We start from the raw sequence: 12,922 nt of genomic DNA, 5'->3' as shown, positions 1-12,922 counted from the left end.
ATCAGTTTACTTCTCAGTTCCCTCATCTGAAAAAAACTGAAGCTAAGCCTCTTAACTGGGATGTCTATTGAAAATGCCTTTAAGACACCAAAGTTGGGGGGCAGACATGGTCTAGCAGTCAAGCCACTGCTTGGGAAGCCCGCATCTCATATCAGAGTGCCTATGATTGAGTCCTACCTCTACTTAAGATCCAGCGTCCTGCTAATGAGCCTAGGAAGCAGTAGATGATGGCCCATGTACCGGGGTTCCTGCCACCCACATGGGAGACCAGGATGGAGTTCCTGGCTCCTGGCTTGGGTCTGGCCCAGTCCTGGCTTTTGCAGGTATTTGAGCTGTAAACAAGCAGATGAAGATTCTCTCTCTCTCTCTCTCTCTGTTTCTCTTTCACCATGCCTTTCAAATAAATAAATAAAACTTAAAAAATACTAAAGCAGGGCAGGCATTTGGCCTAGCAATTAGGATGCCACCAAGAACACCTATAACCCATACTGGAGCACCTGGTTTCAGGTCCCAGGTTCACTCATAGTTTCAACTTCCTGCTAATGCATGCCATGGGAGGAGGTGAAGGCTCAAATATTTGGGTCCCTGCCACCCATGTGGGAGACCCGGATTGAATTCCTGACTCACAACTTTGCTGTTGTATGCATTTGGAAAATGAACCAGCAGATGGAGATCTCTCTTTCTCTTTCTCTCTTTGTGTGTATGTGTGTTGTGTGCGTCTGCATCTCGAATAAAATAGTAAAGCACCATAAAGATGTTTCCATTGTTAACTAAAGGTGTCTGGTGTGAAGAGGTGGATAGTACATTCACGGAGGTAAGGCTCAAATTACACAAAACTTAAACCTACAAAGACAGCCTGCCCAGATCCCCTGGCACCACAGCTAACAGGATGTATCTGCTCTACTCTAGGACTCTATCCTACCTTACTTTTAAGAGAAGAAATTAGAGATGAGATTCCAGGTACCTGGAAGCAGCTTCAGATACCTTCTTATTTTAGAGATTTTAAAATGGAGATAATAAAGAAGTGAAATGAGATGCCATGAGATGCATTAGGTCTAAGAAAATAACTGACATTACGTCACCAAGACACTTCAAGCTTTTTTAAATGCCCTTAGAAAGGGAGACCACAACACCGAACAGGCATTAAGAAGCTGGACATTAAGAAAAACACTTACACCAAGGACAACTGGATATAGGAAAAAAGGCAAGAAAGAAAAGATCCTCATATAGAGGTAATACATTTTTCTTAAATAATTAGCTATCCCTCTGGATTCACCAGTAACTGACTGCTTCCTACTGGAGTTTCAATATTCTGCTTTCTGGAGGGATGCCACCACAGATCATAGGTTTCCTGCCAAGGGTTTAAGCTCAGAGAAATACTGCTTTGAGATTTACCCCAAAACCACTTGGCCTCAGCCTTCCTGTTCTCAACCCTTCTGGCGAGAACGCCTGTCCTAGGTCAAAAGCACCAGCAGGGCTAGGGAGAGAAACCATCTTACCCGCCAGACCTCTCTTTCCCCTTAAGGGGACCTGTACAGAGTGTTCAGCTTTTTCTTTTCCTCTTTCACAACTCACATCTCAGTTAACAGCACCTTATGCAATCTCTACAGAGCACACACATTCATTCACTGAACAAATATTTGTCAGCTTACTGTGTCTAAGGTGCTGTGTTAAGTGCTTAAGACATGAAGCTGAAAAAACAGCAGAGCCCCTGCCCTCAGGGAGCTCACGGTGTGGAGAGACAGCAGCTTTGTAACAAGCCGTGAGGTTAAGCAGAACAGCTGCAACCGGCACATGCAGAGAGAGCATGGAAGAGGCAGTGGCAAGGAATGACCCTACCCGCCTGGAGGAACCTGAGGGCCTTACACAGGTGGAGGGCTTAAGGAGACACCTGAAGGCTTAAATGTCAAAAACCCATCAAAACAAAAGTTAAAGAAAAAGCACCTTAGAGGCACGAAAAAGAACATACTCTGTGTTCAGTGTTACTGAGTTTAAAATGCAAAGACTTCCTCATCCAACAAGAAATAAGCCTGAAGCAGCAGAAAAGATTTGGTGATAAGGGTCCTTGCACACCATAATATTTTCAAACCCACAATTTTTGCTGAGACCCTACCCCAAGGGTACTTCAAAAAGTTCATAGAAAATGGAATTAAAATGTCTATTTTGGTACCAAAAATTAATTTGTTTAAAGATTTATGTATATACTATGTGAAAGAGTTAACACAGAGAGAAGGAGAGACAGAGTGAGGTCTTCCATCTGCTGGTTCACTTCCCAAATGGCCTCTAAGGCCAGAGCTGGGCCAGGCCAGAGCCAAGAGCCTGGAATTCTATCCAGGTCCCCCAAGTGGGTGGCAGGGGCGCAAGTACTTGGTCCACCTTTCGTTGCTTTCCCAGGCGTATCAGCAGGGAGGAAGCTGGATCGGAAGTAGAACAACCAGCACTAATAGAGGGGTGCTGGTATTGCAGCCAGCAGCTTAATTCACTGAGCCACAACGCCAGCCCTGTTGCCAAAGAATTTTGAAATCACATTTATAAGGAGTCTTCCAAAACTTCACAGAAAATGTATATTATGAAAAAAAGTGTGGATTTCAAAAACCTTTGCAGTAAACCAAATTTATCTATTTAAAAATGTTTATTCATTTACTTATTTTGAGAGGCAGAAAGGCAGAGACAGTTCTCCTCCATCGGTTCACTCCCCAAATGCCTATAATAACCTGGGCTTGGCTAGGCCAAAGCCAGGAGCCAGAAACTCAATCCAGGTTCCCCATGTGAGAAGCAGGGACCCAACTCCTTGAGCTATCACCCCTGCTTCCCAGGATATGCATTAGCAGGAACCTGGAATTGGGAGTGGAGCTGGGACTCCAACCCAGGCACATGGTATGCAAGGATTCCAAGCAGTGTCATAACCCTCTTAGCCAAATGCCTGCCACAAATATATCTTTTAATTTCATTTTCCACAAGCTTTTATTTACTTATTTATTTGAAAGAGAGAGAGAGACAGACAGAAAAAGCTCCCATCTACTGGTTCACTCCCCAAATGGCTGCAACAGCCAAGAGTGGGCCAAGCCAAAGACAGGATCTGGGAACTCACTGCAGGTCTGTCACATGGGCAGCAGGAACCCAATTACTTGAATCATCACCTCCTGCCTCCCAGGATCCCCATTACTGAGGGCTGAGTCAGGAACCTCGGGAGGGGTTTCAAGCCCAGATTCTCCCAATGTGGGATGAGGGCATCTTAACTGATGTCCTTACCAGTAGGCCAAACATGTGCCCCTAGAAGTGTTTTGTTCAGGACATTATTAAATAGTGTATACAATCTAAAAATAAATTTACCTTTACTTAAATTTATCCCTTTCTTCTATCACACCAAAACTATTTTAAAAAATGCTCTTGGAAATAATTTAAGCATGACTTCTAGAATGGACAAGTTTAATAAAAAGGACTAAATAGTAACATCATTTTGAGACATAGTTATTTTGAAATTGATAATCCATAAGAGGTTTGATATACAGTGCCACAAAGTTAGATATGATGAAAATTTCAGTAACTTAAGATAATTTTTCCTAGAGAAAGTCAATACAGGTTACTCAGAAAATAACTGCAATGACTATCCCAGAGAGAACAAAGTGGTTGAGTCTTGTTTGCAAATGTTAGTGAAATAGGAACTGGTGCTGTCTTCATAAATGATGGCTCCCATGGACAAGATTTATCATCTATGGAAAATAACCACCTCTGTGGCGGCACTGTTTAATTTAGAAATTATTTAGTCAGCTAATAAATTACATGCCTGAAAGTAGGGTTGGGGAGATACAAAATACCACCAGGGTTAAGGTTAATCTCTACATACAATTCTAATTCTACATATAACATATAATTTTTTTTAAGCAAAAAGGAAATTTGGTAAGATTTTCATCCTCCTGTAGGACATTCCTCCACTGCGCTTCTGACCCCATTCACATTAGGCTGAGATCTCTCAGACTGGTGGTTCAAAAGCACATGCGTGGAAGGGACTTCTGTTGAATGGCTCCTTCCCCCACCCCACCCCACCCCACCCACACACCCTTTTGCCCAGTTGCAAGAAGACATTTATAAGGCCTGAGCTGTGGCACAGTAAATTAAGCTTCTGCCTGCGGCCCTGACATCCCATATGGGTGTCAGTTCGAGTCCCAGCTGCTTCACTTCCAATCCATCTCCCTGCTAATGTGCCTAGGAAAGCAGTGGAAGATGGCCCAAATTCTTGGGCCCCTGCACCCATGTGGGAGACCTGGAAGAAGCTCCCAGCTAACACCAACCTCCATCTTTTTAGCGTAAAATGCCACTGAAATAAGAAATATAATAATTGGTAGCCCCAGTGCAAACCCCAGGAAGGGGGGTCATTGTTGCCTGGGAATTATTTTCCTGTTGCTCTGTGTCTGCCTTGTGTGCACACTCTTCAGGGACAATGTCCCTGACTTCCATATACCCACATAGTCTGAAGCCCTAGGCAAATACCATATGCTGAGAAGGCACCAAAGATGTGCTCCTCGACGGGATCCTAGTAGAGAGCATTGTGAAAACAGGACGCTGCCCCTTGCCTCTCCTCCGGCTCTCTACGCAATATATGTGAAAAGATGTGTCTGTGTCTGTGGTGACTATCACTTAATATAATCTGTACTCAGCCATTACAGGGCAATAAGGATAATATCAGCAACCAAAGAAAAAATAATAAATAAGATGGGAGCAGGCATTGGGTGCAGTGGGAGAGACACCACCCTAGGACACCGGCATCCCATAGCAGAGTGCCTGGTTGCAGTTCCTACCCTTTCACTTCGGAACCAACTTCCTGCTACAGCACACCCTGGAAAGTAGCAGGTGTGGCTCAAGTACTTGTGTCCCTCCCACCCAAGTGGGAAACCTGGATTAAGTTCTAGCCTCCTGGCTTCAGCCTGGCCCAACTCTGGCTGTTGCAGGCAAATGAAGAGTGAGCCAGCAGATGATTTCTTTCTCTCTCTGCCTTTCAAATAAAATGAAAATAAATATTTTTTAAGATTGGGGAGTACTGATTCCCAAATATTCATGCATAAAGTTTAGGAGGCTATGGGTTACATATAAAGGACTTTGGTATATTCACTATTTTGTTATTCTCAAAAATCCCCAAAAGTAGCATATATGAAAACTGAGGACCAGTGAGCAAAACTGCAACACTATTAGGAACTGCATTTCTCCTACGTAAGTCACCGCCACCCTAGCAAGAAGAGGGTGAAAATTCACACAACTGCTTTTCACCTAGACTAGTACAAATTTTTCCACTCCAAATCCAGGTTCCTAATGCATTTAGAATGATCATCCTCAAAATTTCCTCTTACAAATCTTCACACAAAAATGCCTTTCTCATCCCACCTCCCACTGCATCCTCAAAGCTAGACTCACACATTTCCCAGAATACATCACACCTACTTCGGCCTCTGTGTCTATGCTCAAACCAGTCCCTCTGCCAGGAATGGCCTTCCTTCCCGAACTCCTAACCAATAAAATCCCACTTATGGTTAAGGACCCCCTCCACACCCAGTTCAAATGCCCCCTTTGCAGCAAAGCCTTCCTAAATCTGTGGTCATCCCATCCCCCACAGCTACTCATTCATTCAACAAAGATTTCCATGCCAGGCTCTTTGTAGGTGTTAAAGATGTGAGAATGAACCAAACAAGTATGGTCTTTACCTTCACAGAGCTAGTACCTATCTCAGTGGGTTGCTCTGAGGATTACAGTAGATAAAATATGTAAAGCACTTAAAATGATATGTAATAGTCAAGTTCAATAAGTATTAGCTATTAATGTTGCTGCTTAACCTACAGATCTAAAAATGTTGACACACACGCACCACTTTGTATCTTACCCTGATCTATTTTTTCTTAGTGTTGGTAACTACTTATCATTATAGACTAATATATTTATTTACTATCTGTTCCCTCACTCCCCCATGTCTTTTTTTAACCGCTATAACCACAGTGCCAAGAACACAATGCCCAGCCCTTATGAGAGGGTCAGAAGACATCCCTGTATCAATGACTTTTATACTCTGGAGGTGGAGACAGGCTCCAATCAAATAATCACAGCAAGAAATACAAATATGACAGCTGACATGTAGTCCCCAGAAAAGAGCTGCAGAACAGAAAGGACTGGGGTCTGGTTGTTGTTGAGGGTTAGACAGGACAGATAGGGTTTCCCTGAGTTCCCTGAGTTAAGAATCCAGGACATGTCAGAGTTAAGCAGGCAACAGAGAGAACCACAAGTCATTTGCATGTACTGTTCCTTCTAGCTGTGTTACTCTTTCCATAACAACAACTCCAATAATTTAAGCCCTCAGTTCTCTACTTGAAAGACATCCTCTGCAAAGCTACGCCTGACAATCCTATCCCATGATGCTACAGCTTCCCCTTGCTTAACACATTTACAATGTGCTAAAACGCTTCATATTTAAAAGTATCAATATAAATAAGGTATTAAAAAGCAGGGACCACATCTGTTTCAATATCTGTGATATTCCCAATGCCAACACAGTCAACAGCACTCCAAAAGCATTGCTAGATGAATGGGAAATAAGAACTCCACCTTAGGCCACTGCTTCTCAAATTATAGTTCCAAGAGCAGCAACATCAGCATTCCAAGGGTTCTTGTTAGAAATGCAAACTCTCAGGCGCCACTCCAAACTTCGTGAATCAAACTGTGGAGGTAGGGAGAGCAGCAAACACACACACACACACACACTGTGATTCTGATTCATGGTAAAGTTCAGTGCTTAGGCATCTCAACTATTCAGAAGATAACAAAATAAACAACTGAAATTTTTTAAATACAAAGTTTTATAAAACTCATTCAAGTTCTAGTTACTGAGTGCCTACTAACCCTATTACACAAGGAAAGCAATAAAGCATCCTCTACAGATAATTCCAAGTTAATAACATCCTAATATTTTGCCTTTCCTTCATCTCTCCTGAACATACATACAATCTTACCCAGCATGCACCTGTTTCAACAACTAAGGAAAACTCAAGTCAGTTGAAGGCAAAAGTAAAACACAGTCGTGCTTAGGATGTCTGCTGTGGTCTGAAAGTTTGCAGCCCCTCAGATCTCGTATTTGAAATCCTGAGCCCAAGGTGATGGCATTAGGTGGGAACTCTGGTGTGACCGAATCAGGAGGGTGCACGGATCCTTCATGAGCAGGACTGGTGCCCTCAGAAAAGAGGCCCCAGGGAGCTGCCTTGCCCCTTGTACCCTGTGAGGACACAGGTGAGGGCACCAGAGACAAACCAGGGAGGGCGCCCTCACCAGGCCCCAACTCTGACAAAGCCATCTCTGTTGTTTACAAGGTACTGGGTTTACGGTGTTTCATTACAGTAGCCCGGACAGACTAAGACAATGTCTTTCTAACCGACTATACATCCTCGTTCTTGTGTGCTTATGATAACCCTGCTTCCTGTAACACATCCCTATTCCTGTCTACTGTCTACTCACACTTGCAAAGAAGCAAGCTTCTCCTTCCCAGAACAACCTTTACAAATGCATCTTGCAGGCCCACCCGAACGGACACCGTCCTATCCTAACTACCCAAGGAAGAGTTCCCAGGCGGCCCTCCGTGCTCATGCCTTCACCCTCAGTGCGAGCGCTCACTCTTCCCAACATCTGGCGACCCGAGCCCACGTCTCTGCTGAAGACAGCATCCTCAGCATCTCACTAAATGTCCTTTTTGTACTGGAAATAAGATGCACACACCCATTCTTTCTTTGTAGTCCACTGGTTGCCTCCAGTTTCAGTTTAATTTCTACTTATCCGGTGGGAAAATGAGACCCTAAAATGGATCATTTAAGCCCCCACTTGGCCTGAACAACTGGGAATAAGGAATAAGGCACAATGGCTGCCACTGGGAGAAACAGTACCAGTGTGGAAGTGAAAAAGAACAGGAGAATGACAAGCTAAAAATGGAGGAGTTGGGGCCAGCATGTGGGTGCAGGGCCCCCAAGGACTTGGACCAGCATTGAGACATATCAAGTAAAGCTGCTACCTGATACCAGTTTGAATCCCGCTGCTCCACTTCCAGTCCAGCTGCCTGCTAATACCCATGGAATGCAACAGAAGATGGCCCAGATCCCTGGGCCCCTGTTACCCTCGCTACCCTCGCGGGAGACCTGGAAGAAGCTCTTGGCTCCTAGCTTCAGCCTGGCTCTGCTCTGGCCATTGTGGTCATTTGGGAACTGAATCAACAAATGGAAGATCACTCTCTCTCCCTCTCTCTGTAACTGTCAAGTAAATAAGTAAATAAAAATAAAAATGCAGGAACTGGTGACTCCGGGCAAGTCCACTGACTAAATGATTTTATGTAAAGCGCTTTCCAAAAAAAGATGGAAAACAGAAGCTGACAAACGTCTAAGAAGAATATGGTTAGGCCGGCGCCGTGGCTTAACAGGCTAATCCTCCGCCTTGCGGCGCCGGCACACCAGGTTCTAGTACCGGTTGGGGTGCCGGATTCTATCCCGGTGGCCCCTCTTCCAGGCCAGCTCTCTGCTATGGCCCGGGAAGGCAGTGGAGGACGGCCCAAGTGCTTGGGCCCTGCACCCGCAAGGGAGACCAGGAGAAGCACCTGGCTCCTGCCTTCGGATCAGTGCGGTGCGCCGGCCACAGTGGCCATTGGAGGGTGAACCAATGGCAAAAAGGAAGACCTTTCTCTCTGTCTCTCTCTCTCTCTCACTATCCACTCTGTCAAAAAAAAAAAAAAAAAAAGAATATGGTTACCAGGACTCAGTTTTAATTAAAATGCTTTAACTCTACCAGAGACCAAAACGTAGCTCACTGCATGCGATGGGGCAATGATTTTAATAAATGTGCTGCAAACCACGTGTAACCCAACTCCATGAAAAAACAACAGAAGTCTCAACCCATTTTGAAACAGGAAGGAAGAAATCTTCAAATATGAATGTCCTCCCAAGAAAAGGCAGAGGGGGCCCACCACATGAGCCCCTGCAGAAGAGACGGCAAGAATCTGACTGCCAAACGGAAGCCTCCAAACAAAAACGAGTCATCTGTTCCCAGTAACAGCGGCCAAGCCTGTAAAGAAACGTCCTCTCGACTTCCCAAACTGTAACTCCACATCAGAAGATGCACAAGGTAAAAGCGAATTTCAAAACATGAGTAGCGATTTGTGTCAAAACGCTAAGGATAAGGTCACGGTACGCACGGCCGGCCCGCACCCCATCCTTAAGGGTTTGCGGTGACTCTAGCTACGAAGGTTTCCAGGCACTCTCCCTTTTCCAAAAAAGAACAGGAAGAAGCGAGCCTAGGAGTCCCTCTCTGCCCGCCCCACAGCTACTGGAAAGCAATAGCCCTGGAATTGTTCCTGCTCAGACCCCCGACGCCTGGAGCAGGAAGTGGGGACAGCCGGGTGGGTGGGGGCACGAGGACGAGCGATGGGGAGGAAGCGCGGATGGCAGAGGGGGACGGGGAGGAGGGGGCAGTGAAGATAAAGCGCGGAGGGCGGGCCAGCCCACAGGCACAGCCAGGCAGGACACAAAGCAGGGAGGACCGGCGATGCGAGTGCAGACGGCAGGAAAGGAAGGCACAAAGGTGGAGGGCGAGGGAAGCGGGGAGGGTGAAATGATGGGCTGGGGGCGGCCAAGGGAAAGCGAAAGAGGCTGTCACCGCGGGGCGATCGCGGGGAGGAGGGGGAGGGAGGGGTGTCACCCACAGGGTGCGCCCCAGCAGGTGGACAGGGAGCGCCGGGCGGGATGGGAACCCCGGGGCGAAGTACAGGCTGGGCGCCCGAGCGCTAGGGCAGCCAGCGCTAGGGAGGGGCCGGCCCGGGGGGCTAAGCTGGCGCGCGGCTGCAGCTGGGGCAGGCCTCGCTCCCTCACCATCGCTGCGCTGGCCTGGTCCTCCGGCATGCAGCCTCTGTCCGGCGTGAGGCGGCGGGCGGGACTCCAGCCCGCCGCCAGGCTGAGCCGGCGCGGGGGGCTCCGGGGGACTCCGGCGAGCGGCTGCTCGGGGCTCGGCCCAGGCCTCGGCCTCCGCGGCTCGGCAGCTCCAAGTGCAGCAGCCGCTGCCGCAGCCGCAGCCGCAGCCGGAGCCGGAGCACAGACTCCGCCCCCGTGAGGCCCCGCCCTCGCCCGCGAACCCGAGCTCGGCCCCGCCTCCGAGCTCAGTGCGCAGACTCAGCCGAGGTAAGGCCACACCGGCTTCCAGGCCCTTAAAGGAGCCCACACCTCCCTCCTCTAGTCCTCCTAACGGCCCTTTAAAAACAGTGAGAGCTTTAAATATTACGTCATGACAGGAGGTAGTTACCCATACACCCCCGTGTCACTCACCATCATTCTTTAACATTTATTCACTGCGATTCATTACTATTGTCATGATTCTTAGTGTTTTCAACATTCTTTTAGGTGATTTCTTCCAGTGCTCTGGTCTCTCCTTTAGGGATCACCCTGCCTCGGCCTCTCACGCCCCTGCTGGTGCCTTAGATTTTGATCTGCTCATCACCAATAATGGCAACCCGGCTAGGAGGATAATCTCGATTTCAGTCAGCTAACACTCCCACACAGCCTCCTTCCTTCCTCACTCACACCTTGCCACCCCAGCCCCAACACCCACTGGTCTTGCTCCCTTTTCCTCGCTCCGCACACTGCCCTGTGTCCTTGCATCCTTCCTCAAGCAGCTCAGAGTCTGTTGTCCCCTCTGAAAATCATTCCCGAGCGCCCGCGATCATTTCCCTCCTCTCTCTTATAGTCAGGAGCAACTCCGAACCTAAACCTGCAGCAAAACAGGAGAGGGTGGAGAAAATGCCGAAACCTTACTCGCTGGTCGACTGAGTCCCTTAGATTTGATAGCATTACTCTCAGAGGGGCTTTCAGACTTGGCTATGCAACCATGTTTCTCCAGCTTCACTCACTGTCCCACCCTCCCAGGTAACTTTAAAAAGTTTTGTTTTTTTTTTGTTTTTTTTTTATTAGAAAGGCAGAGCTACAGAGAGAGATGGGGAGGTAGGGAGAGAGAGAGATCTTCTATCACTCCCCAAGTGGCCACAACAACCAGGGCCTGGCTAGGCTGAAGCCAGGAGTTTCTTCTGGGTCTCCTATGTGGGTGCAGGGGTCCAAGGACTTGGGCCATCCTCTGCTGCTTTCCCAGGCCATAGCAGAGAGCTGGATTGGAAGTGGAGCAGCTGGGACTCGAACTGGCGCCCATATGGGATGCCGGCACTGCAGGCAGCAGCTTTACCCGCAACTCCACAGCACACTACCCCCCCATCGGGTAACTATTTTATATCTCCCTCTTTAATTCTCCCACCTTCCCCCTCCATCTTCATTTAAAACTGATGATTTTGTTTCCAAAAAAAAAAGATTTCTGCATGGCCTTATCTCCCACCATGACTTCCAACTAGCTTCTAACTTTGCTTCTACAAGGGCGCTTCTAAAAGCTCAGGAGGGGCTGGTGTCGTGGCACAGCAGGATAAGCCACCATCTGCAACACTGGCCCCCATGGGCATAAGTTCAAGTCCCGCTGCTCCACTTCCGATCCAGCTCCCAGCTAATGTACCTGGGAAAGCAGCAGAAGATGGCCCCAGGGCTTGGGCCCCTGCACCCATGTGGGAGACTCCAGGTGGATTTAGCCCCACCATTGCTGCCATTTGGGGAATGAACCAGCAGACAGAAGATCTCTCTCTGTCTCTCTCCCTCTCTCTGTAACCCTGACATTCAAATAACTCTAAAAAAATCTAAGTGTACTTTAGTGCTAAAAATTTTGAAAGCCATGCATAGCATATGCATTTTCAATAGACTCATATAGTCTGCCTTCCTTTCCTTACTACAAGTGAATTATTTGTGTTTGAGCTAATGTCAAACTCAATAAAAATTAATTACAATAAAAAATGAAATTTAAAACCAGACATATAACGGAAACCTTTGTCACTTGAGGTGGTGATGGTTTTGGTTTTACCATCAGCCAGTGTTCAGTGTACACTTCAGTGGCATTAAATACATTCTCAGTGCTGTGCAGCCACCACCACGACTCAGTTCCAGAACTTTTTTCAGCTTGCAAAACTGAAACTCTCTATGCATTAAACAGTAATCCTCCATTTCCTCCTCCTCCCAGCCCCTGGGCAATTACTGTTCTACTGTTCTGTCCTCCATTTCTATGAATCCCAGTATTCTGGGCCAGAAATTTTAGTATCAGAGCCAATAACTTTCAAATTTTTGGGGCCAGCTGTACAGTGACGGCATACCATATGGGTGCTGGTTCGAATCTGGGCTGCTCCTCTTCTGATCCAGCTCTCTGCTGTGACCTAGAGAAGCAGTAGAAGGTGGCCCAAGTACTTGGGCCCCTCACCAGCGTGGGAGACCCGGAGGAAGCTCTGGCTCCTGGCTTCGGATTGGCGCAGCTCCGGCCATTGTGGCATCTGGGGAGTGAACCAGTAGATGGAAGACATCTCTCTCTCTGCCTGTGCCTCTCTGTAACTCTGCCTTTCAAATAAATAAATAAAGCTTAAAACCTCAAAGTGTTATGTTATTTACTCTTACCTTCTGCCGCAGGCTGGTGACAGATGACTTGCAGACTGTCTGTGGCCCGTAGACCACAGTTTGAGGAACACAGCTGCTCGGTGTCACACCGATTCCCTTCCTCAGAAACACTTTATCCAGGAAAACTTTTGCTTTCCTTTCCTATCACCATCAAACAGGAATTTATTTCTTCCATCTTAAAAAAGAAACAACAATAGGCAGGCGCCATGGCTCAACAGGCTAATCCTCCGCCTAGCGGCACCAGCACACCGGGTTCTAGTCCCAGTCAGGGCGCCTGATCCTGTCCCGGTTGCCCCTCTTCCAGGCCAGCTCTCTGCTGTGGCCCGGGAGTGCAGTGGAGGATGGCCCAAGCCTTTGGGCCCTGCACCCCATGGGAGACCAGGAGA

General features: G+C 47.4%; 1 protein-coding gene across 1 annotated transcript in view; it reads right to left on the bottom strand.

The window, feature by feature from the left end:
- ZYG11B (zyg-11 family member B, cell cycle regulator) overlaps positions 1-10,059 on the bottom strand; it is an 88,626-nt gene extending 78,567 nt beyond the window's left edge. The window contains exon 1 of the mRNA XM_062191347.1: positions 9,882-10,059. Within this exon, the coding sequence (XP_062047331.1) occupies positions 9,882-9,911 (30 nt within the window). The 5' untranslated portion in view covers positions 9,912-10,059. The remainder of the gene's footprint in view (positions 1-9,881) is intronic.
- Between the last annotated feature and the right edge of the window lie 2,863 nt (positions 10,060-12,922).

Source organism: Lepus europaeus, chromosome 5 (assembly GCF_033115175.1).
Source record: "Lepus europaeus isolate LE1 chromosome 5, mLepTim1.pri, whole genome shotgun sequence".
Lineage (NCBI taxonomy): Eukaryota > Metazoa > Chordata > Mammalia > Lagomorpha > Leporidae > Lepus > Lepus europaeus.
The sequence above is the reverse complement of the archived record's forward strand: the minus strand, read 5'-3'. Positions and strand labels throughout refer to the sequence as shown.